We start from the raw sequence: 23,768 nt of genomic DNA on the forward strand, positions 1-23,768 counted from the left end.
CAACGGCAGAGGCAGGGGGTCATGGAGGAGCAAGGCCAAACACGGCCTCGTGTCACCTTCTTTGCACCACCCCAGAGCCAGCAGATCAGCAGGCCTCGGTGCAGGGCTGGGGAACCCTCACACTGAGCTGGGGAACCCTCACACTGTCCTGGGGCTGGGGAGCCCTCACACTGGGCTGGGGCTGGGGAGCCCTCACACTGGGCTGGGGCTGGGGAACCCTGACACTGGGCTGGGGGCCCCTCACACTCCAGGATCAGGTCCATGGGCCTCTGACACAAAGCCCTTTCTCACCCAGAGCAGCCCTGCAGATTGGGACCTTGACCTGGACTACCCCCTGCCCACCTCCAGTGGCCCCACCAGTGCCCATAAGCTGCAGCTCCTGGAGGAGAAGGTGAGGTCTCCTCTTCCCTGGGTCAAAGTTCATGGCCCCCTGGGGCACAAGAAGGCCTTTAGGTCTTCAGCCTGCTGCATCAGGAGGAAGTGCCTAGGCTCTCCCCAATGGCTGGGAGAGATTGTTGGATTTGGGCCACCTTTGACACGAGTGGTTGTGCCTCCATCCTAACCTCAGGACATAGCTGTCATCTCCAAGTCACCTGTGGTTTGGAATAAGCTACAGGCATCATTGGCCATGGACTTAACCTGGACTCAGATGTTCTTCCAGTGATACCCTGGAAGAGCAAAAGTTTAGGTTGGATATTAGGAAGAGGGTGAGGGTGAGGAGGGCACAGGGTGCCCAGAGCTGTGGCTGCCCCTGGATCCCTGGAAGTGTTCCAGGCCAGGTTGGATGGGGCTGGGAGCAATTTGGTCTGGTGAAAGGTGTCCCTGTGGATTGAAGCAAGATGAGCTTTAAGGTCTCTTCCAGTCCAAATAATTTTGTGATTCTGTGATTCTGGGATTATGCATATTGGAGCTTTTTGCTTGGAGATCACCTTGGCCATCATGAGGGATGTGGCCGGATCTTTCTCCTCCTGAAGACAAGCACCACTTTGGAGTTCTTTATTTCATGGTAGGAGAGGGGCAATAAGGTCTTTTGTTTGCTCTCGCAAAGGTAAAAAGCTTTGACGAGGCCAAAAAGAAAACTCGTCGTCTCCACAAACAATTACAGTGGCAGTTTTTGAAAGAACAGGAGAGAAAGATGATGCTGAGAAAGAAGAAGGCCGAACAGTTTAAAAAGTCCCTGGAAGCGTTCGATCGCAGGAATGGGAAGGTGCCAGGTCCCAGCACCCGTTTGCCTGCGGATGAAGAGAAGCCCTAGGAACAGGCAGAAGCTGCCGGCAGAAAAGCAGCCAAGAGACACGTCCAGAGAGCTCCTCCTGCAGGCCTGGCCCGCTCCGGCCACGGCTTACAGCACACAACTCAACGCTGCTTTTACAGCAATAAACCAGTGCAATCCCTCTGGTGTTGCTGCCTTTAAATCGATGGCAATGGGGTCGTTGGAGAGGCTGGGCTGGGAGGGAGCGGTGAGGAAGCTGCAGGAGTGAAACACCTGTCAGGAGAATTAATCCACAACCGCCAGAGGTTTATGTCCGAAAAGGAGACAGAGGAGTCCTTTTTGCTTTATTCGAATAAAGGGAGAGGCCATGGGGCATTCCCCTGGGATCTCTCAGATTTTTGGAGGATGCAGCCTCCTTTTTATCCCAATTTCCCGGCCGCATTTCCCTCTCTCTTTCCCCATTGGCTGAGGTTCTTGAGAGGCACAGACTTCCCTGAACGCCTGATACCAAAGATTCCCTTCTAATGTGTTACCCTCCCTTTTAATTTTTAATTCTTATGGAATTAATGGGTTTTCCCCATTGCTTCTTTCATCTTTCAATATCCAATTTCATTTATCAGCAAACATACAGTTTGTTTGTAATGGCAAATATCTTTTTCCATTCTGCAATCAGTGGAATCCTTCCCATTGTTTCTCTTCTCTCTCAGTGCTGGTTTTACCTACCAGCAGACCCACAGCTTGTTTGTAAAGACAAATCCGACATTCCTCTCACACCTCTTCAAGGTGTGCTTTCCTGTAAGGGAGTGGGAGAGTGATGTGAAAGGGATGGAGTTTTTCCTTGGCTCGTGCTTTGGGGGTGGCTGGGCACTGCCCAGGCTCCCCAGGGAATGGGCACGGCCCCGAGGCTGCCAGAGCTCCAGGAGCGTTTGGACAGCGCTGCCAGGGATGGACAGGCTGGGATTGTTGGGGGGTCTGGGCAGGGACAGGAGTGGGACTGGATGATCCTGTGGGTCCCTTCCCACTTAGGATATTCCATGACTCTGTGTCCTGGTTTTCCAGCCACCATTGCAGTGTTTGCATTTCACAACATAAACCTTTTCTGCTTGAAATAAAACTGCTTATTTTTTATGCTTCCCAGTGACCTCGAGGGAATAATTGGACCTTGGAAGATATCTTCCATGTCCTCAATCATGTCATGTCCCCAATCAAATGTTTCCTTCACTGGATTAAAAAAATGCTCAGTACCTTCAAGCTGTGCCCCTCAGCTTGGATTTCTGAAGGGAATTCTCAAAAATGATGGGAGAGGCATAGCTCAGACACCAGGACAGCACAGGCAAGTCACACTTCAGTGCTCAAAAATAAGGCGCCATCAGGCCTCGGCAATAAATCCTTTATTTACTGTTAAAGCTGTTATTTATTAAGAAGAACAAAACTTTCCCCTAACCTCTCCATAGACATAATTCAGGTGCTACAAGGCTGTAGAAACACTGCATGGAAAATCAGAGTTTGGCACCTGAATTGGCTTCAAACCAGATCTACCAAGTCTTGTTTTTCCAGAGTATTTAAGGTACGTTCCTGTCTTTTCTCCTCCCACTTGTGATAAATCTGCTCTGCATCCTTTCCTCTCCATGGGCCGGCCCTTCTTGATCTCTGTTTTTGGCTGCTGTGTTTGATGAACTGGATGATCTTTAAGGTCCCTTCCAACCCAAACCATTCCATGAGTCACTGTGACAGCTGCTGGACAGGAGAGACAGGGAACATCTCTGGTCATGCAGGCACCAGTGCCAGGCTGGTGTCCACCTACCCCAGCTGGCTTGGTGACTGACACCCAAGAAGAGATGTATTGCGATGAATAAAAATGAAATGTCAAAAAGCAAATAATGTCAGAAGTTTTTAGAGAGGAGCCTGGAGGATGTCACCTAGAGGTGACATGCTGGCCACCCCAGGGTTTTCCCTGTGGGAAGCTGCTGTAGGAAAAGGAGTGGTTTAGAAGCAACAGCACCCACCTTGCACACTAAGGGGGTCCCCAAGTGGTTCTGGGCATGCAGCAGCACCCAAGGGGGAATGGGGGATGTATCCCCCTCCTTGCTGTAGAAGCAGAGAGGCTTCAGGGCTCTAACAGAGCTCGGAGTGGAGGTTACAGAGCTCAGCCCCTCTGAGCCCCTCTCAGTCCTCCCCGTGCTGGCAGAAGCCTGTCACCAGTTTCTCTGGTCCCCCAGCTCAGTGCTGTCTTTGGTGCCAGCATTCCCATGGCAGAGTCAGCCCTGCCACGCAGCAGCACCCCTGGGATGAAGAGCCCCAAGCCTGGGTGCTGCCTGTCCCCCTTTGCCCTCTCCTTGCCCCCTTCCCAGCCCCATGGCCTTGAAGCCTCTGGAGCTGCAGGAGCTGGAGCATTCCCCAGGGCAGGCTGGGGGTGTTGGCACACCCTGGGCCTGGCTCGGCAGGGGCTGGGTCTCGGTGCTGATCGATCCCTGAGTGTTCCCACTCGTTACAGCCAGGGAGCAGCTGGCTTTGTCTGGGAGATGGGAGGTTGTGACTTGCTGCAGACTCACAGAAACATTAAAGCTGGTAAAGCCTTCTGAGAGCATGAAGTCCAACCATTCTCCAGCACTGCCAAGGCCACCAATAACCCATGTCCCCAGGTGCTACATCCACATGGCTGTTAAATCCCTCCAGGGATGGGGATTCCAGCACTGCCCTGGGCAGCTGTAACAGGGCTGGAAAACCCTTTCCAGGAAGAAATGTTCCCAATATCCTCCCCTGCCCAGCCTGAGGCCGTTCCCTCTCCTCCTGTCCCTGTTCCCTGGGAGCAGAGCCCGACCCCCCCGGCTGTCCCCTCCTGTCAGGGAGTTGTGCAGAGCCACAAGGTCCCCCCTGAGCCTCCTTTTCTCCAGGCTGAGCCCCTTTCCCAGCTCCCTCAGCCTCTCCTGGGGCTCCAGCCCCTTCCCCAACTCCCTTCCCTTCCCTGGACACGCTCCAGCCCCTCCAGGGCTCTCTTGTCATAAAGGGCCCAGCACTGGACACGGGAAAGGTGAGGTTTGGCCTCAGCAGACAGATTAGGACCAAACTCACACACTCTGGTCTCAGTGCCCTGACAGCTCCAGAAACATTTTCCTGTGCCACAGCTGCCCACAGCTGGCTGTGTCCCTCTGCACTCCTACTCCTGCCACCCAGCTTCAGCCTGATGCTCTCAGAGCCAACTCAGCACCTCCAGCCCTCCCATTTTCCCTGTTAGGTCCTTTATCTCAGAGCTTACACCAGCCCCACTACACTCATTCCTTTGGCAAACTCTGCCGGGACTCCCTGGTTTCTCTGTGCCCTGCCTGAGTCTTCCTGACAGGTTCTGGAGGCCGGGGAAGTGCAAACTCCTTCCCACCTGTTCAGGATATGGATGCTGTCATCCCTCTGACAGCATGACATGGGAATGAGGGAACAGCAGCCAAAGCTGCGGGAGGGATGTGGTCAGGGATCAGTTGGTCCTGTGGAGCCCTCCAGGGCTTGGTGTGGTGCCAGAGCTCCATGTTCCCAGCGGAGCACAATGGAAGGCCACAGCCAAAGGACTATGGCAGGAGCTGGCTGTCCCTGCAGTGACAAGCTGGGGTGCTGCTGCCTGCAGCAAGGCTTCATTGTGTGCTTCTGCTCTTTCACATCGTTTCACAATCAGTTCAAATCATCGCCCTGCTTGATGTCCCTTCCTAGGTCCCACACAGGGGTAGGTGGTAGCAGGAACAGGGAATTATTTGGGAAAATGAGGCTGGAGTGAATCATGGTTTTCCAAGCAGATTGACCAGCCAGCTCCCATACACTGAGCTGTGCTTCCCTTTACTGCAGAGGAGCTCGATTCAGCACGTGGAGAGGGGTTTGGGTGGTGGTGAAGCCAGCTGGGGCCAGGGAAATCTCTGGTCTTCAAGTATCTGTCACAGAGTCCTGCTGTTGGAGCACAGCTGGACTCAGACTGTGGGGGACAGTGTGCCAAGACTGTACCAGGGGCTCCTGGCTCTCCTTCCCTGCTTGGACATGCCCCACATACTTTGGATTCTTGGGCATCTCTGGCTCAGGCAGTGATGCAGTCTGGCGGGTTTGGGTGCAGAGAATTGTTTGAGGATATATCTGAGGCTTTCCTACATCCTGGATGAGGTGGGATTGACGCAGGTTCGGTGGTGTTTCATCCAGCTCACAAATGACCCAGTTTTCTTCCTGGCTGAAGAGCCGTGCTGGCCTGGAGCAGTGTGTGGAGCTGCAGGACTAGTCAGGGCTGCTCTGGACATGTGTCATCACCCCCACCTCCTCCTGCAAGATGGGAATGTCTGTAATTACCCAGATCCAGGAGGGAGCAGCAGTGATCCACAGTCTTCCCTACTTTAGAGGAGGTTTGGATGCGACCCATGGCTCCACCCCTTTCCTTCCTCTTTCCCTGGATGTCATAAGGACTTGCTGTCCCTTCAAGCAGGCTGTGCACACCAGGACACAGGGGACTCTGGTGACAGTCACTGGCCAGTTGATGCCATCTCCAGGTCATGGCTGTCAGGAAGTCCAAGTCTGCACTACTCGGAGAGCAGTGGCACATTTCAAACAGAGCAATCAGGACATTCCTCAGTTTTTGGAAAGACATTCTTTTTATGATGGATTTCATTCCAAAATATCTGCAGGGCATATGGCAACCTTTCAGGGGGGGTCGGAGATCCCTTCTGGAGTCCTTGCCAGGAGAAGCAGCAGTTCTCCATGTCTCAAGGGCTGTTCTCTATTATATGATGAGCTCCATGAGGACACATCCAACTCACAGCACACCCCTCTGGAGCCTCAAATCACAGCTCTGCTGTGCTCTCAGTCATAGTGCAGCCAGGAAATCATAGATCTTCTGGATTTAGATCCAGTGTGATCCCAGTTGCCAAATTAGAGCCTGAGAAGGTGTTCCTGGGCAGGTCACTTGTCCTGGAGGTTACAGGACAGCCTGGCCCAGACTTGCAGTTCCAGCTGCTCCTTCTTCCCACAGTGGGCTGGGCACATCCCAGCTTGTGGTAGACCCAGACCCAGACTCACTGTCACACTCAATCCCATTCTTGATTCAAATCAGTCTTTTGGCTGAGCCACTCAGGGCAGGAGGGAACCCACATGGAGGTCACTGCTCCAGGTAATGAGCCTGGAGGAGAATGACCTGGGGGTGCTGGAGATGGTGTCAGATATGCCCAGCAGCAGGAAGGCCAAGTGTCCCCTCATCCATCCTCACCAGTGCCACACCAGAGAGCCCAGCACTGGTGATCCCACTGCATCTCCCTCCACCAGCCCCTCATTTGCTTTGTGCAGGGAAGCAGTTGGGACTGCAGATTTATTCATGGACTTGGACAATCCCTGCACAGAAATAAAGGAGCTGCTCAGGCCAGGTAAGGCTGGGATCCGGGACAAGGCTGCCTGTGAGGGCACAGCCACTCCACCACTGTGCTGTGCCAGCTCCTGCGAGGGACAGAGCGTCACTGTGAGCATGGCCTGTGTGATAATTGGTAAAAGATTCGTGTTAATCACAAAAGCATTGGGGTTTGTATAAACCAGAATACCAAGCTCTGAAGTGAAGCATGGACACTAGATAAAGGAAATTATATGATAAAATAATTCTGTTTAAAACCACCTTGTTATATTATGTTACATTATATTATGTTACGTTTTCCAAATAAGTTGTATTGGCTCCCAGCTTGCAAAATCAGACTTCCCAATAGCCTTTCCTGCCTTTGTCTGATCAATACTGCCTATCTCAAGAACCAGACTTCCAGAACTTCTCTGGTGGTTATCTACAAGGACCAGATGGCTACCTGTGACTGATTATCGCCCGGAGGCTTTGTGAATTTGTGTAAGGATGTTTATTCGACCACCACTGCTTACCTGGCAAAATTATGACAGCAAAAAACCCAAAAATTATTGATTACAACGAGAAACCACAGTATAAGAAGAAGCTGCAAACCAAGGTTGGGTGGAGCGTGGGTTGGGTGGTGACCCCTCACGTTCCCCAGTGCGATGCTTGCTCTTTCTATATCAAATAAAGCAATCTAATTTTTTTTGAATATCGAGACTTTTGTCTCTCATTTATAACAGCATGGAATTCAGCATTTTGCCGTGTTTCCTGCTGGAAAACCAAATCCTCCTGTCCCGAGGGCATCCATGTCACTGCCTGGGCAGAGGGGGAGGGCACGGCTGTGGTGCAGCGTTCAAGGGCCATCATGTTCAGATGTCATCAACTCACAAGTAATCAATTAACTCAGCATGTACAACATCAGCATCTTCATCAGCTGAGGTTCATTATCACTTTTATGGCCCCGTAAAATCAGTCACGTTAACAGCGCGGCTTAGGGGAACTCCTTTGCGTTCTGATGTTTCAAAACAGCCCCCTCGGGGCTCCTGGACACCCACTGGGCTGACCCGCGCCTGACAGACGTGAACTCGGGGGGATAAAGTTTATTCTTCAGGTTACTTGTGGTGCTCTCAGGAATACAGATCTGGGCAGCCCGGGGGGAAAGAGACGCCGCCTATCCCTCATCCCTCACAGTCCCTGTCCCTCATCCCTCACAGTCCCCGCGGGGGCCATGACCCCGGCCCCTGGCAGTCACCGCCGCGGGATCTTCATTGGACAGCGGCGCTGCCAATCAAGCGATAGGGGCGGGGCCATCTCAGCTCACTATAAATTACGGGAAAGCCCCGCCCCCTCTCGAGTCGCCTGGCAACGGGAGGCGCTGACGGCTGGGTCGGGATCGGGATCGGGATCGGGATCGGGATCGGGATCGGGATCGGGATCGGGACCGGGATCGGGATCGGGATCGGGACCGGGACCGGGACCGGGATCAGAACTGAGTGCGCTGCAGGGGGTGGAGGCCGCCTGGGGCCGGCATCCCCCGGTAACCGACTCCTGAGACACCCCGTCCCACCCCGGGGTCCCACAGACCCCCTGGATCCTCCCGCACTGTCCCCGAGCCGCCCGTCCCTCTCACGGAGGTTCTTCCTACCTGGAATCACCCCCCGTCCCAAACCCGAGGGGACCCTTCACGCCCTGTCGGCCCGCCCGCTACAGCTGTCCCCATCCCCTCCCTCTCTCCTCTTCTTCCTCGGTCCCTGCCAGATCCCTCTCTCCCACCTCCTCCCTGACAGGAACAGGCCTGGAAGGGCAGAGGTTTTTCCATAGAGGTTTCCCACTGGGAACCCTACCCTTCCAGGGTGGCCCCAGGGCCCTCTAAGCCCTTCTCCACACCCCTTGGGGACTGCAGAGCTGCACCTTGTGCTGCTCTACCTCACTTGCTTTTCTCCCCACCACCCTTCGAAGCCAGGAATCCATCTCCCCTTCCCATGGGTGTTTGACAACTTCTCCGGAACAGAGATCACCTCTAATCCACAACCTCATGTTCTGACCCCCTGCCCAGACTGGGAGAGAACTCCGGGGTAATCTCGGTCTCCAGTCTAGTTTTTCCAAATTACATTGTTTCTCGAATGCTGTCACCATATTTTCCTTTTAGAGAAAAAATCCAGGAAGGGCGATTACGTGACAACACCAGCACAGAGACCTCGATTTTCTTCCAGAGTCTCATCTTGTGTAAGAGCTGCCCTGTCCTTTCTAGACCTCAAACCACCCAGGCCACTGGTGTTTAACTGAATCCATGGCAACAGGGGATTCAAGCAACCTCATGAAGAAAAGAACCTTGGTGAAGGGCATGGCAACTCCGAGCAAGGCAGGGATCCCATTCGGTGCCACGAAGGTGTTAGATCCAGGCCAGTTAAAGCCTGATAGCATGGAGACAGAAAGAATCCTGACTGTCTTGGATGAGACCATTGTTAAGCTGGAGATCACCAGGCTGATCCTATGGATTATTGGCTCCCTGGAGAGGTATGCTAGGATGCTGGGACCTGAGATCACAAGCAGCCTTGTGGAGCATCAGAAGCTTTCAATGGAAGTACAGCACCTGCTCTCCAGCCCTGGAGATGAGGAGAGCAGGAGAGCTGTGGAGCAGCGCCTGAAATGTTCCCTGAGAAACATCTTGAGGCTCTTCCTGGCCAACCCCTTGCTTTACCACGGACTGAAATACGAAGTTCGGGTGAGAGAGTCACCAGCTGATGTGTTTGTCAAAGCCTTTGTGGAATTCCGGGATTTCACGCTTGAGAGGCTCCTGACCAGTCCTGATGAAGAGAAGGAAAAGATTCGATTCATGGAAGACATTTCCCTTGAGGTTGAGAAAAACACAGAAATTATCTCAGCTCTACAGGAAGAGCTCGCATTAGCCATCCAGACTCGAGATGAGGAGGTATGATCTTGTGGGAATGTGTTTTCCAACCAAGTATTACTGGAGCAAAACCCTGGTAACTATAAACTGATCCCTTTATTGCAGTTCCTAAAGAGCAAGTTCCAGAAATCCTTTCTAAACCAGATCTAAAACTTAAAAATATTTTTATTGTAAAATATAATGAAAAATGCTTATTGCATGCTTGATATTTTTTTAAACCCGAATTTGGCATGTTTTGAACCTGTTGTCACCAGCTAACTTAAACAACTTAAGTCCCTGAGTTCCAGAGGAGTGGCAGGACAGGCACAAACTGCTGTGGTGGTATCCTGGCAGGGTGACAGTGCCAGCTGCATCATTCCCTGCTGCTGAAAGAATGAAAAATCATTACAGGGAGAGATTGCTCTGATTAAAATCCATTTTTAATATGTGCTCTGTCTTCACTCTTGCTTAAAACCAACATTTCAGTGAGTCCCAACTCTAACAGCTGCCTTGGAGCATTTGTGATTAATCAGTGATTATACAAATTACATGAATCTTTAATTTTATCTGCAGCTGAGGTGCAGGTAATTGACTGGCACTTCCCAGGCACTTTCCAGCCTGTGTGCCAAGCCCAGTGCTCCTGACAAAAATCCTTTGTTTTCTACCTGTGCTTCTCTTTCTCCTCCGTGCAAGAGGGGTTAGCTGAGAAGGTTTTGCCCTGTGCTCACTGATGGCAGAGCCAAGGGCCTGCTTTCCCCTTTCCCTCTGCTCCTTGGAGTTCTGGGAATCAAGATTTTTATGTGCAATTTGGCAGCTTGTCCGACACATGGTGAATAAATCTGTTTCACTGATCCCTGCTGGGGATTTCCCTCTCTGAGCTGTGTCCCCCAGACAGTTGCTTGGAGACTCATCCAGCCCTTGAGGGAGCCATGGGGCTACTCCAGGGAATCTGTTTTGACTGCTCCTCAGGTGGCAGTGCCAGTGGGGCTTGGGATGGTTTGTTCACTCTGTGCTTTTACTAACAGGGTCCCAGAGGAGCCAGGGGAAGGTTTCCAAAGCTCCTGTGTAAATCTAACTCTTCCCTTGGCCGGCAGTGGCAGGTCCTTGGTGCTACCTGAGCCAGCCCCTGAGGGTCCCTTCTTGGATCTCCTCCATCTTTGCAATGTTTTTTTTCTCCTGCCCACCTTATGCCTCAGGGACATTTCCACAGATATTCCTCTTGTTTTCTGGTCTAGGTTAACAGGAAGGACAAAACGATTGAAAACCTCAAAACCAGCATGGAAAATCTGGCCAAGAGCTGCAAGGCTGACATCAAGCAGATCATGAAGGAAGGAGAAAAGCAGCAAAAAGAGGATGAGAAAGCCTCCCAGGACAGGTGTGCCAGGCTGGAGCAGGACATTCAGCGGCTGGGAGCACACTTCAATGCACTGGTGCTGAAGCATCGAGCCTCAGAACTGGTTCTCAGGAAGGTAAAGGGGAGGAGAGCTCAGGGACAGGAGGTTTAAGCCTGTTTGCAGAGCTGTCAGTTCTGGCTGCTGCAATTAGTTCCTTGGTCCCTGCTCGTTCCTGGCAGGATGCACATGGTGTTTGTCAGAGAGCACCCGCCCTGTCCTCATGCTCTGCTGATTGCAGTGGAAAGCAGCCCTGCAGCGACAGCAGGGACAGCCTGTCACAGGTCCTCCTCCTGCTGGCTGCCTCGGCTCTGGGAACACCTTCACACTGAGCTGTGACACTGGGCAGAGCTCAGGGCAGCAAGGCTGGAGCAGGACAGGTGTGGGAGAGTGAGAAACCAGGGATGTGCTCTAGGGGGAGCAGGACAAACAACAGTGGTTTGGTAGAAGGCATCTTATAGAAGAGATTTAGTGTTCAAGGTGGAATGGGGCTGATGCTGAAGGCTCGGCAGGTCCTGCTCTGCCCAGCTTGGCAGAACAGACAAGCCAAGGAGTCAGGCTGGGCTGAATGAGGGGGAAATGTGATTTCATAAAATCATCCCGGAATAGTTTGGGTGGGAAGGGACCTTAAAGCCCATCCAGTCCAATCCCCCTGCCATGGGCAGGGACACCTCCCACTATCCCAGGGTGCTCCAAGCCCTGTCCAGCCTGGCCTTGGACACTTCCAGGGATCCAGGGGCAGCCACAGCTGCTCTGGGCACCCTGTGCCAGGGCCTGCCCACCCTGCCAGGGAACAATTCCTTCCCAATATCCCATCCAGCCCTGCCCTCTGGCAGTGGGAAGCCATTCCCTATGTCCTGGCCCTCCAGCCCTTGTCCCCAGTCTGTCTCCTGGAGCCCCTTTAGGTCCTGGAAGGGGCTCTGAGCTCTCCCTGGATCCTTCTCTTCTCCAGGTGAGCACCCCCAGCTCTCCCAGCCTGGCTCCAGCCCTTGGAGTATCTTTGTGGCCTCCTCTGGACTCTCTCCAGCAGCTCCAGGTCCTTCCTGTGCTGGGCCCCAGGGCTGGAGGCAGCTCTGCAGGTGGGGCAGAGGGGCAGAATCCCCCTGTCACCCCCCCCTCCCCTGCTGCTCACACTGGGGTCTCAGCCCAGGGCATGGGGGATTTTGGGGTTGGGGCAAGTCCAGCCCTCACCCACCAGCACCCCAAAGTCCTTGTCCCCAGGGCTGAGCAGATACAGGAGGAGGAACAGGACCAGCAGGCAGGCTCAGGCCCCTGTAGCAACAGCCTGCCCTGAGCAGAACACACTGGTGACACAGAGAATTGAGAACTGCAAAAAAGGCATTTTCCTTCTCATTTGGCTCATCCTGGGTATTCTCTCCAAACCAGCACAGCCTCCCATGGGCAGGAACACCACATGGTGATGGGGCATCTGTCACACTTGCATTGGGTGGTGCAGCATGAAGGGCTGGGCACTGACAAAACATCAAACTCAAGTTAGAGCTGCAGTACAACCCCCAAAATCTTTGGCAGAGTGGCTGTGTCAGGTAGTTCCTGCCACAGCAGGACTGCTTGTGGAGAGCTCAGCTCATTCCAGCATCTCAGCAGATGCATTTACTGACCACAGAGGCCTCCTTTCCTCAGCAAGTACAAGTTGTACTTGTGGTCTAAATAACTCAGGTGGAACCTCGTGATGGCCTGGGAGCCCTTGGGACATCCTGGGGCAGTGCCACACAGGAAATGGAGCAGGAATGATTCCACAGAGCACACATCCAGAGCTGCAGGTAAATTGCCCCAGGTTGTACAGCAGTACAGCCACTGCTAAATTGTTTTACAGCCAGAAAGGTCTCTCTATTTTAAAAGGCACCATCTTCTGAGTACTTTCTGTCCCACATTCATGTTTTGCAGTTCTCTCTTGCTTCAGTTTTAGGCTGGTTGCCTCAGTTTGTCGATGACTTGCCACATTCCATCAGATATGTTCATTTCCTCCTGCAGAAAGCAACTTCCAGGTGCTGTTCAGCCCCCCAGCTCCATGCTGTAAACCAAATAAAGCCCTTTGGGAATGTCCCAGGAGAATCTTCAAACCAGGGCAAATCATATATATGTCAGCTGAGGGAAGCTTGTCACAAGGAGGAGGTGAAATACTCCTCCCTGATATAATAATAAGGTATAATGATGCTGTGTCTCAAAGTTTACCTGTTTTCTCACTCAGGATACTTTTTACCAGGCCTCAGATGTCTGCAAGGATCTGATCTTGTTTTGTGTTTCAGGAAAAGTGCAAAGTGGAGATGGAAATTCAGAAATGGGTCCAGAAATACGACACAGACATGTCAGAAAAACAGGTATTGGTTTAAAGTGCTTGGCTCTGCCATGAGGGGATTTGCTCAGGTAGATTCGTGTCCAAAGGGACACATGGCTCTTACCCAGGAGGCCGTGGAAGTGAGAGGCAGTTCTGCATTCAGGTGAACTACAGGAAAGGGATCTTTGTCCTGCCTTGTGTCCCGGAGTCCTCTGCTGCTTTGGCTTTAGGAAAAGTTACATCCATTGCTGTATCCCACAGTATCTGGGGGCAAATGGCTCTCCATGATCTGTCTGGGATATCCACCTGATGCCAGGTTTTTCAGTTTTGCTGCAATCCTCAATCCTCATGGCCCTACCTGGTGTCCAAATCCTGCTCCTGTTCCTGCTGAATCCTTGGGGTTTGTGGTGGGTGTTAGGAAACTCAACAGCTTGCATCTAGCTGAGCTATAACAGGCTGAGGGTCACATGAGCACCCCCAAAACTTGCCTCTGGAAAGGCCCTGGTGGCTTTCCTGCTCTTGCTATATTAATGGGGTTGGATAAAAGCTGCTGGATTCCTTACAGAGCAAAATGCAGGGAGGGGCCTGAAAGCTGCTGCTAATTGTAAGGAATGATGCCCCTGTCAGATGTTTAATAATGGGATTATTTTGTTTTCCTGTCTGTGGAGAGGCAGGAGCCCCATGTTTGGGGCAGAATTTTTCAGGGCAGACCCATCTCCACACTGCTGGTTCTCCAAATCTTCCATTGTGGGAGCATTTTTCAGGGGAGCATCAAAGGACCCAGCATCTCATGAAATTCCCTGAGTACTGGACACATGCCTTCCTTTTGAATCCCTTTGGAAAGGCTCCAAGCAGTTGAGGTTCCATGACTTTGCACTGGGTTTCAGGACCCTCCCGTGGGGATGTGAGGAGGAGCTGCTGACGTGCTCCTGATCCCTGCTGTCCTGCCAGGCTGCCTATGAGGAGCTCCAGGCTGCCTACAAGGAGGAGAAGGAACAGTTGTCCCTGCTGATGGAGAAACACGCGCTGCTGCTCCAGGAGTACACTGAGATTGAGGAGGAGCGCAGGATGCTTAAGGAGAAGGAGGAGGAAGCTGCACAGGAAGAGGCCAGGAGGAACGATGCTGCCACCTGCATCCAGGCCTTCTGGAAAGGCTACTTGGTGCGCTCCATCTACAAGTCGAAACTGAAGAAGGGCAAGGGCAAAGGCAAGGGCAAGAAATAAAGCCCCACATCCCTTTTCTCTCCCTGGCAAAGCTGCTGTGTCTGAGCTCTTCCAGATGAAAGCATTGAATTGTTAAGATTGGAAAAGACTTTAGATTATCAAGTCAAGCCAGTACCACCATGTTCACCACTAACCTATGTCCTCAAGTGCCACATCCACATGTTTTATGAACACTTCCAGAGATGGTGACTCTACCACTTCCCTTGGTAGTCTGTCCCAGGGCTTTAGGACCCTTTCCATCAAAAACGTTTTGTTAATATTTAATATCAACATCCCCTGGCACAACTTAAGGCCATTTCCCCTCATCCTGTCAGGTCCTGCTTGTGTGGATTTGACAGTCCGCTCCTGACTTTAGGGCCCTTCCTTGCAGCCTCCCTTCCCAGGAGAGAGTAGGGCACTGGTGAGTCCCCTCTCCTCAGACATGGCCAAGGAAGGCGTGTTCCCTTCTTGGCAGCCACAAGACATACTGGGATCCATGAGACTTTGAGAAGTTGGTACCCATGTGGATGGTTTGGGGTGTAGTTACATCAAGGACATTCCCTGTCCAGATAAGCTTCAGTCCCCAAACCCCAACAGCCTCCAGGGAGACCTTAAAGCCCCTTCCAGTGCCTAAAGGGACTTCAGGAGAGTGGGAGAGGAACTTGGGACAAAGGGGAATGGCTTCCCACTGCCAGAGGGCAGGGCTGGATGGGATATTGGGAAGGAATTGTTCCCTGGCAGGGTGGGTAGGCCCTGGCACAGGGTGCCCAGAGCAGCTGTGGCTGCCCCTGGATCCCTGGCAGTGTCCAAGGCCAGGCTGGACAGGGCTTGGAGCACCCTGGGATAGTGGGAGGTGTCCCTGCCCATAGCAGGGGGTGGAACTGGATGGGCTTTAAGGTCCCTTCTACCCCAACCCATTCCATGGCTCTCTGAAAAGCAGCCTTTGGAGTTCAAAGCACTCTCAGGCTGTTGCAGACCCAGGAGTGGCCCCACAGGCTGTAAGGTCCCTAGTGCTCCTGGCTGAAGGACACTCCAGGAAGGGATCACTCACCCAGCTCCAGAGGAGCAGGAGCTCAGCCCAGAGCAGCACATGGAGTGTCCTTCACCCTCGGAACCCAGTGCCCTATCCAGAGAATTCCCAGGGCTGGGGGACCCTCCTGAGACTCTGGCATGGCTGGGACTGTGTGTGAAGGTGATGGGTGAGGATAATGGGATCAGGGGGATGAGAGTGGATCAGGCAGATGAGTGAGATGTGATCTATGATGGGAGGGGTGGGAATGAAGGGGAGAGGACAGAGGAAGGGGAAAGGTAAAAGGGAGCAAAGAAGGGGGAAAAAAGCTGGGAAGAGAAAGGGGAATGGGGACACAGCAGACATGGGGACACCTGGGCAGGCAGCAGCTGCCACAGGCCTCCACACTGCCCTGTGGGCAGGTACCTCCTCAGGCATAAAACCCAGGCCCGTGTGCTGCTGGAGGGAGCAGGTGAGCGGACAGCAGAATGGGGCTCCTCCTCCAAGCAAGGCCGGCGGCACCCAGCAGGACTTTTTTAATGGGAAGATTTACACGGAACAATTTCCAACCTCCCCCCGCCCCCGGTACGAAATGGCGGCAGGGGGCCAAAATGGCGGGGGAGGGGATGAGGGCGGGGGCGGCGCGCGCTGTTCCCGCGCTGTTCCCGCCCCGCTCCCGCCCCGCCGCCGGGGGGCGCGCGCCGCCCCCGCCCCCTCCCTCACCCCCTCCCCTCCCCTCCCCTGGCGGTCACGTGGCGGCGGCGCCGCCCCCGGTCGGTGCGGACGGGCCGGGGCCGCCCCGGGAGCGGCGGAGCCTCGGCCGGGCCCCGCGGGGTCTATGGGGAAGGCAGCCGCGCTTTGCGCCGGCGGCACCCGCGGGCTGGTCTCGCTCCTCAGCGCCGTCCCCTGCCTGGCCTGCCACGAGCTGCCGGCCATGAGCGCCGATCCCGGTGGCCGCGGCGGCGGGGGCCCGGCGGGGGGCCCGCCCGCCGCCCCCCCGGGCTCCGACACCTACAAGGGGTGGCTCTTCAAGTGGACCAACTACCTGAAGGGCTACCAGCGCCGCTGGTTCGTGCTCAGCAATGGGCTGCTCAGCTACTACAGGTACCGGGGCTGGGGGGCCGGGCAGGGGCCGCAGGGAGCGGGGACGCACCGCGCTTGCACAGCGCAGATCGTCTCGTGTTGCTTAGTTTGGGCTTTTTTTCCTCTTTTAAAGCCAAACTCGGGTTTTGATCCTACAGAGCCGCGGCAGGGTCCGCTGCAGGGCCCCGGGATGATGGAACGCCCTGGATCTCCCGTCCTTCTCTCTCTCCATCCCTCCGCTCCTGCTGCAGCGGCTCCGGCTGCTATAGCAGCCCAAATCACGACCTTCCAGCCTAACACCCCAAACCCTCCTGCCTCGGCTGTGTAACCTGCTCCTGCTGCTCCCTGCCAGAGCCTGGGAATCCTTCCCCCAGCAGAGCCGCTGGCTGCGGGCACTGCGGTGGCGGTGGGAGGATGGCCTGGGATGTTGTGCTGGGAATGTTGGGCTCGGGAAGTGAGCCCAGGCTGGGGGCTGTGCTCCTGGAGGATGGAAGGAAGGAAGCTCCAACAGTGGTGCCGAGCCGTGCCTGGCTCCCTGCGCTGTCTGGCGCGGTGGGTTTGTGCAGACGGGCTGTGGGCTCAGCCAGGAGCGTGTCAGACACCCCGAGGCTCCGTCCAAAGCGGTGTCATCTTCTGTAGCTTCCCTTGTGCTGCTTGTCTCACTTGGCTGGTGAGAATACAAGCATGAATGTTGGTGTTTTTATCCTCCAGGAAGGTGTTCCTGTCTATGGCAGGGGGGTGGAACGAGAGGAGCTTTAAGGTCCCTTCCCACCCAGACCATTCAGGGATTCTGTGATTTGGATCATGTTTATTTTTGTCACTTGGAACACAAGTGTTCTCTCACCCTTAGTGTTGTGCAGCAGATGTTGGCTGTACTTCAGGACACAGAAACAATCCTGGATATTAGAGATGGTTGAGCTTTATAAAATAATACGTCTTTAAAGTGCCAACCCCCCTGAGACAGGAATTCTCTGTGAAGGTTATATGCCAAAGCTGTTTTTCCTCCCGACATAAAGTTCATCAGCTGATTTCCTCTCAGCTCCAGCTGCTGACATGTAGCCTGAAGCAGATCGCAGAGCTCCAGCTCCCTGTCAGATATGAATATAAACTCTTCCAGCTCTAAGAGAGACCTGGGTCCTGGGGTAGGACCACAGCAGGTAACAGTGCAGAAAGTAAATGATGTATTTATCTACTTGACGTTGTTGAAAACCCTGAAAGACCCTAAAGCCAAACAACCTCTCCCCCCAAAAATGTAATTACCTCTCAGTAATTCAGCTAATTCACTGTAATCCTTTCTGGAATGCCTTAGCTCTGCTCAAAAAGGCTGTTGGAGTTTGACACCCAACTTGTAACCATGTCAGTATATTATTTTTACGTGTTGATGCAAAGTCTGCCATGACTGAACAAGTGGTTTTCTTCAACAATTATTTTAGATGGGAACAACCAGGTTTATTTTGAGACCATTTGATCTGTTTTAGGCTGAAACAATAAACAGAAACACCCAAGGAGATTATTCTGAGCAGCATGTGAAGGAGTTGAAACTTTGTGAAGCTTTAAGGCAGGGCAGACCTTCAGCAGCTGCTTGGGGAAAGGGATGCTGGAGGATTTTGTGCTTCTTTTCATTGCTGGGCTTGATGACAACTGAATTAATTTGGTTGTGAGTCAGGAGTACAAAAATACAGTGCAGAACACGTGGTGAAATGTTTCTTAAATGGAGAAAAGCCTCCATGATACTCTTCAAAACCAGCACTCTGAAATAGTGGCAGTGTCAGCTTGAATTGCTCATCTGGGAGCATTCCTTGGAGACAGTCTGGGGTAAAAACTGGCAGTTCTGTTTTGATATGAATTTAGCTCCATGACAGGAGCCAGGCAGGTGTCAGGCTGCTGCCTGTTCACTGATAAAGAGCATGTATCTATATTTGTCTGTCTATATTCTGTAGAGGTCTCTGGCATTCTGAGAGTGACGGGTCTTGCTTTCTGCTGTCTCTTTGTGCTCATCCCAGCTCAGCAGGTCCACACCAGAAGTCTCCTTTCTGCCCTTGCAGGTGAACTGTTACTCTCTCCTTGTGTTGTCACCTTTGTAGCTGCACAGCCCACCTGGTTTAGCTGTGGCTGCTCTGGGGTAGCTTTGTAGAAACTTCATTTTGCTTATCTGCTAAAATGATCTGAACTAGGAAAGCTGTCCCCTGGTGCCCAAGCCGCCTCTTTGCGTGGATTGATTTCGTTCCAGGTTGAAGCTTTTTGTTCCATTTGGATTTCCTGCCGCTCGCTCTTTAGCTTTAAACCCCAGCCTGTCACGTTGCCTGGGAGGATTTTTGGTTTACAGAGTTGAGCTGCTGAAATCTCGGGTGTCCCCTTGGTGTCCCCGGTGGTGCTGGTGTGTGGGTGGGTGCTGTGCCATCCTTTGGAGCTGTTCTGAGGGGTTTGCTCCAGCAGCCAAGTGCGACGCCTGTTTGCTGCCCAGTTGGTTTCACAGGGACAGTTTGCTGAATTAAAGCTTCTAATTACAGCATTTTTCCCAAATGGAGCATTTAAAGCCTCCTGTATCTTGGCTACATCGATGAAGACATCAAGTCTTGCTGCCAGGGAAACTTCATGTGCCTTTGCTTTGTATTCCCTGCTCTGAACCTGTGAAAAATAACAACTGCTGAGGAATTCTTGAGGAGTTCCTGTGCAGAATCCTTCTCTGGAGCGACTTGTGTGGGTTTAGGAAGTTCCTAAATCCACACCAATATGGTTGGACCATTTTACTTCCCCTTGATTGTTCCTCCTAGGTTGTTTTTGACCAAGTTTTTTGGCTGATTCAGTGATGCCGGCGTGGGAAGGCAGTTTGGGGATGCAGGACTAGTCTGCTTGACTTGCTAATGATCCAAACTCTCTGAACTCCTCTCGCAGGCTGCCACTCAGATTAATCATTATCTATAATTAGCAGCTCTGTATGGGAGAATCTAATCACCTTGAACAGATAAGTGTTTTCAAGGAGATTAGAGAGGATCTTCAGGTGAGTATTAATTCATGGAAGATTGGCGTTGGCTCATGTGACCATGGATCATCCAAGTGTTGTGTTCTCCCAGCAGCTCGTTGACCTTTCTAAGAGCTCTGGGCTGTGTTGGCTCCTCTGTGGGATGGACTGGAGCTGGGTACCTGTGGGTTGGGTGTCTGGAGAACCTTCAGCAGTGCTTGGAGTGGGCACAGGGTGTAAGAATGAAAGCAATGACAAATGGAGAGGGGAAAACCATGTCACTGTTGGGGAGAGGCTTCTCCATCAAGCAGCATTAAGTCCTCTGGTAGAGCAGTGATGGGTGCCTGGGGCACTTTAGCTGTCTTGTCTGGGTCATCCTGCAGCTCATTTCCCTGCAAAAGCTTCCTTTCACAGAGCAGCATTCTTCACCAGCTCTGTTTATCCAGCAGTTAACTCTAATTTGGCATCATAAGGGCTTGAGCACAACCCGGAGGTTTTTTTTCTTGTTTCTTGTGCTGAGACTCCACTGAAAGCTGAGGAGGGGAGTTCAGGAAAGAGCTTGAAAACCACTGGTGATGGTAGAGATGTGGGGGGATTGAGGGAGCCCAGGAGAGACGTCTGGGAGCCTCTGATCCAGCTGTTCCCCCAGCACTGCCAAGGCCACCACTGACCCGTGTCTCCAGGTGCCACAATCATGTGGCTTTTAAATCCCTTCAAGGATGGGGACCCCACCATGGCCCTGGGCAGTTGTGCCACCCTCATCACCCTTTTCATGAAGGAATGTTCCCAAAATCCACCCTGAGCCTGCCCTGGCCCAGCCTGAGGCCGTTCCCTCTCCTCCTGTCCCTGTTCCCTGGCAGCAGAGCCCGACCCCCCCGGCTGTCCCCTCCTGTCAGGGAGTTGTGCAGAGCCACAAGGTCCCTGTTGAGTCCCTCCAGATCCCTCAGCTGCTCCTCATCACACTTGTGCTCCAGCCCCTGAAATCTCCAAGGTACGAGCTGGCAGAGCCTCTCCAGGCCCCTCTTCCAGTGTTGGACCACCCTTGGAGAGGAAAACTTTTCCTTACCTTTGGCTTGTACATGATAGAATGAGCCAACATGCTCCCCTGGAATGTTGTTTGTGACGCCCTGTCCCTCTGCAGACGAGTCCTGGCGTGTTTGTCTCTCTTTGGGTGCTGGAGCACGCAGGTTTCCTGGACAGCTCTGCAGCTCCTGGTGACTTTTAGCTACTTGTTTTTAAATAGTGATGAATAATTGGTGTTCCCAATCAGCTTGTTTGCCCATGGCATTCTCTGGATCCATATGGTGCTTTGCTGTTGCTCCTTGTTATTTGCCCATTCTGGAGGCAGCTCCTCACTGTGCTTTGTCACTGGGGACACGGTGCTGCCACAGCTCTGTGGGGACACTTCATGTGCACGTGGCTGTTGAGGGGTGCCGTGGGGGTGGGGGGATGCTCTTTGGGCTGCTGGTTCCAGGCTGGATTGCTCTGCTCCCAGTTTAGTGCTGTGGAGGAGGTCAGGCTCACTTGAGTCCCAACAGCAAGTGCTGCTGGCTCTGCAGGAGGGTGTGAGACATAGATCTTACCCTTGAGGATGTTTCCATCATGGCTTGGTTATAAGTGCTGGGTGAGGGGATTTACAGCTGTTGCCTGGTTCTGTTTGCTGGTTGCAAACTGTGACAAGAGCCATGACCCGTCTTTCTGCTTTATTTCTATCCATATCATCCTCATTCAGCTAGATGGGATTGATGTCATCCCTCATCCCATTCCTGCAAGTTCCAGGCTGAGTTGGACAGGGCTTAGAGCAGCCTGGTCTTGTGGAAGATGTCCCTGTCCACTGCAGGGGAGTGAAACCTTTAAGATCCCTTCCCCACCCAAACCATTCCATGATTCTATACTGGCCAAATACTTAATTTGATGTCATTGTAGAAGAAATAACTGGTTTGTCTTGTGCAGAACCAAACTTTGAGGGGGCAGGGCACTCTGGATTTGTGTGGGAGCACAGCAGCCTGTGCTGCTGTCTCGGTGTTGGTCAGGTGGGGATCCCTCAGGTAGCTTGGGTCACATGGCAGTTTTATCTCCTGGAGCTGTTTGCAGGTATGGAGGGTGCTTATGGGCTCAGCTGCCTGGGTCCTTACCTGAGTGAGGTGTCTGTTACCCCTTTCTGGTGTACCCTGGTCCAGCTTCCATTGCTGCAGCACACACTGGTATGGTTCTGCTTTGCTGTCCCAGGCAAGGACAGGGGGTCACTGTCCAGCCCTGCATCTCTCACTTGGCGCTGGAGCTCCCTCAGCTCTGCTGGAGTGGGACAGCAGGGGCTGTGCTGACCTTTAGGAGCAGAGGTAGGTGTGGGTTCCTGCTCCAGGACATCATCCGGGGCTGTGCTTACCCGTGCAAAACCCTTGCAGCCCTTGGTCTCTCTGCTGTCAGGTTGCTCTAGGAGCTGGATGGCTGTCCTTTGCCTGCAGAGGTGACTGGCATCACCTTCCTCTTCCCGCAGCTCCCCTGCCTGTCTTTTTTCCAGGAAATGTGCATTCAGCTCTGACTTGGCTTGCTCCAATTACAGGTTTAAGTTGGTGCTTGTGTGGCCTGTCATCCTCTGTACCCATAGTGAGTCACGGGGAAGGAGCTGATCCTTCTTGTCAGGAGTATTGTGAGGAGCCTGCTGTGCTTTTCCATGCAGCGTCCCTCGTATCCTGCCTCATTTTCCCCTGAAAAGGAGTTTCCAATCAGTGCAGTGTGCTCTTAACTCACCTCTGAACGATGATGACATTCGTTGTCTGTAGGTTGAGTTATGCTGCAGCAGGTCAGACTGCTGAGGTTCTCTGTATTTCATGCTTGTGTATCAATTGTTGTAGCTGGGTAACAGCCTGGTAATTTTAGGTGCCTGAAGTGTTATCAGTGATATCAGAGCCCTCTGCTCCCTGTAGGTCTGTTCAGCTGATGGCCAGCAGCTCAGGTTGTCTCCCTGAAATGTGAGTTGTCCCAGCCTGCTGTCGGGAGGGCAGGCAGCATCCTAAATAAGCTAGTGCTTCCAAACCTGAGCTAACTGGAGGTGTTAAGTATCCCTTCAGGTCCTCATTATACTGTTCAATTATTGTAGCAGTTCCTACAGCACCGTGGCAGGGATCTTGCTACACTTTGCATCAGCCTTTGTTTGGTTTCGATCAAAAAGCTTGTTTAATAATTAATGACATAATATTCCCGTGTCTGCTGGCTGCGGGCTGGGCAGGCAGAGCTGAAGCTGGAGGAAAACAAAGCTGGATGTGTGTGTGTGTGCTGGGGCAGTGGCTGCTGACTCACAGCCGTGTGTGCACAGCCTTGGGCTGCGAACGGATCAACGCTGGAATTAAACATGCAGATGGGAAGCGTGGGACTGCGTGTCAGTGGAGCTCTGCCATGAAAGCAGAACAAATGGGAGCAAATCTCCTCTTTGGTCCCCTTCCAGGCACTTGGGATTCGCTTCTCCCTCTGCAAGCCAGGGCTCCTGGCAGGGCTGTTTTGTACCTGGCCTCAGGTGATGCTGCTCCTCGCTCTGAGCATCACTGTGGGGTTGGAGCTGCTCACAGGTCACATTGTGACAGGGGCAATGATAGAGCTGCTGCTGTGTCAGCACTGTTGACTGTGGCCAGACCCGTTGTCACTTCTGTTTTCCCTGCCCTTCCTTTCACACCAAGCTGTGTTAGTATCTGCTTTCTTGCCTTTTTTTTTTTTTTTTTTTTTTTTTTTTTTTTTTTTTTTTTAATTTTTATTTTTATCTAACTCTTCAAGGCTATTTCTGCTTTGAATCACGACTGGATAGATGTATGTATGTCCCTGCAGTGACTCGGGGGGAGGTGCTTCATTCCCTAAAAATAGTCTTAATTCTCCAAATCTTTCTGGATGAGGGCACTGTCTGGGCACGCGTGGCTGTTTAAAGCATCTTCTGCAATGCATATGGGGGTAAATATGGTGAAGTGGGAGTCAGTGCCTTTCTCTTTTCCTTCTTTAACACAAAGCAGTTATTCTTAATCTGTTATTAATAGCTAGAGCAGGTTTCTTCTAGGAACTTTATAAGAAACAGAGCAGGAAAATGTTGTCCTTGGGGCTTGCTGGTTGTGTATTGCTGTTGTGAGTAAGTTCTTCTCACTTCAGGCTGGTTGGTTGGCACAGACACCTAAACACTGTGCATGGGGGGGCTCTCAAAGAACAGTGAACTCTCCTTCCCATGGCACAGCCATAGATGTGACAGCAGGGCTGGGTAACCTGGATGGGAGCAAAGCTCCTTTGGGGTGTCGCTTGGCCTCCTGGTGCTGGTGATGTTCAGGTCCATGGTTTAGTTTCTCAGGGATGCTCCCAGAGACGTGGGGCTGTGTGTGCTGTGTTCCAGCCGTGCTGTGT

General features: G+C 52.7%; 2 protein-coding genes across 19 annotated transcripts in view; both read left to right on the forward strand.

Annotated features, from left to right (window-relative positions):
* The first annotated feature begins 7,915 nt into the window (after positions 1–7,915).
* Positions 7,916–14,648, forward strand: DRC10 (dynein regulatory complex subunit 10). Of its 9 annotated transcripts, XM_088175928.1 has the most exons (6): positions 7,972–8,094; positions 8,707–8,783; positions 8,858–9,489; positions 10,683–10,916; positions 13,106–13,177; positions 14,086–14,648. In XM_088175928.1, exons 3-6 carry the CDS (start codon positions 8,875–8,877, stop codon positions 14,356–14,358), a joined length of 1,194 nt encoding a protein of 397 aa, XP_088032054.1. In that variant the 5' UTR covers positions 7,972–8,094; positions 8,707–8,783; positions 8,858–8,874; the 3' UTR covers positions 14,359–14,648. The 9 variants fall into 9 exon arrangements, with proteins under 9 accessions (XP_088032052.1, XP_088032054.1, XP_088032051.1 ...); XM_088175926.1 differs by lacking the exon at positions 7,972–8,094 and adding an exon at positions 7,916–7,943 and having other exon boundaries at positions 8,707–9,489; XM_088175925.1 differs by having other exon boundaries at positions 8,707–9,489.
* A 1,463-nt stretch (positions 14,649–16,111) lies between these two features.
* OSBP2 (oxysterol binding protein 2) overlaps positions 16,112–23,768 on the forward strand; it is a 94,719-nt gene continuing 87,062 nt past the window's right edge. For 4 of the 10 annotated variants that reach the window (XM_088176217.1, XM_088176219.1, XM_088176220.1 and 1 more), the window contains exon 1: positions 16,114–16,450. In XM_088176217.1, coding sequence (XP_088032343.1) covers positions 16,185–16,450 — 266 coding nt within the window. In that variant the 5' untranslated portion in view covers positions 16,114–16,184. Of the gene's footprint in view, positions 16,451–23,768 lie in introns of all 10 variants that reach the window. The other 6 variants (XM_088176213.1, XM_088176214.1, XM_088176215.1 and 3 more) reach the window with 3 other exon arrangements.

Source organism: Sturnus vulgaris, chromosome 19 (assembly GCF_052056855.1).
Source record: "Sturnus vulgaris isolate bStuVul1 chromosome 19, bStuVul1.hap1, whole genome shotgun sequence".
Taxonomy (NCBI): Eukaryota; Metazoa; Chordata; class Aves; order Passeriformes; family Sturnidae; genus Sturnus; species Sturnus vulgaris.

Excerpts from the sequence above, each read along its gene's own strand:
- DRC10 (XM_014894459.2), top strand. The coding sequence starts at position 8,681 with ATGCTGTCACCATATTTTCCTTTTAGAGAAAAAATCCAGGAAGGGCGA. Across the intron at positions 8,784-8,857 it reads CTTCCAGAGTCTCATCTTGT|GGGATTCAAGCAACCTCATG; the intron begins GTAAGAGCTGCC and ends CCATGGCAACAG. Across the intron at positions 9,490-10,682 it reads TCCAGACTCGAGATGAGGAG|GTTAACAGGAAGGACAAAAC; the intron begins GTATGATCTTGT and ends TTTCTGGTCTAG.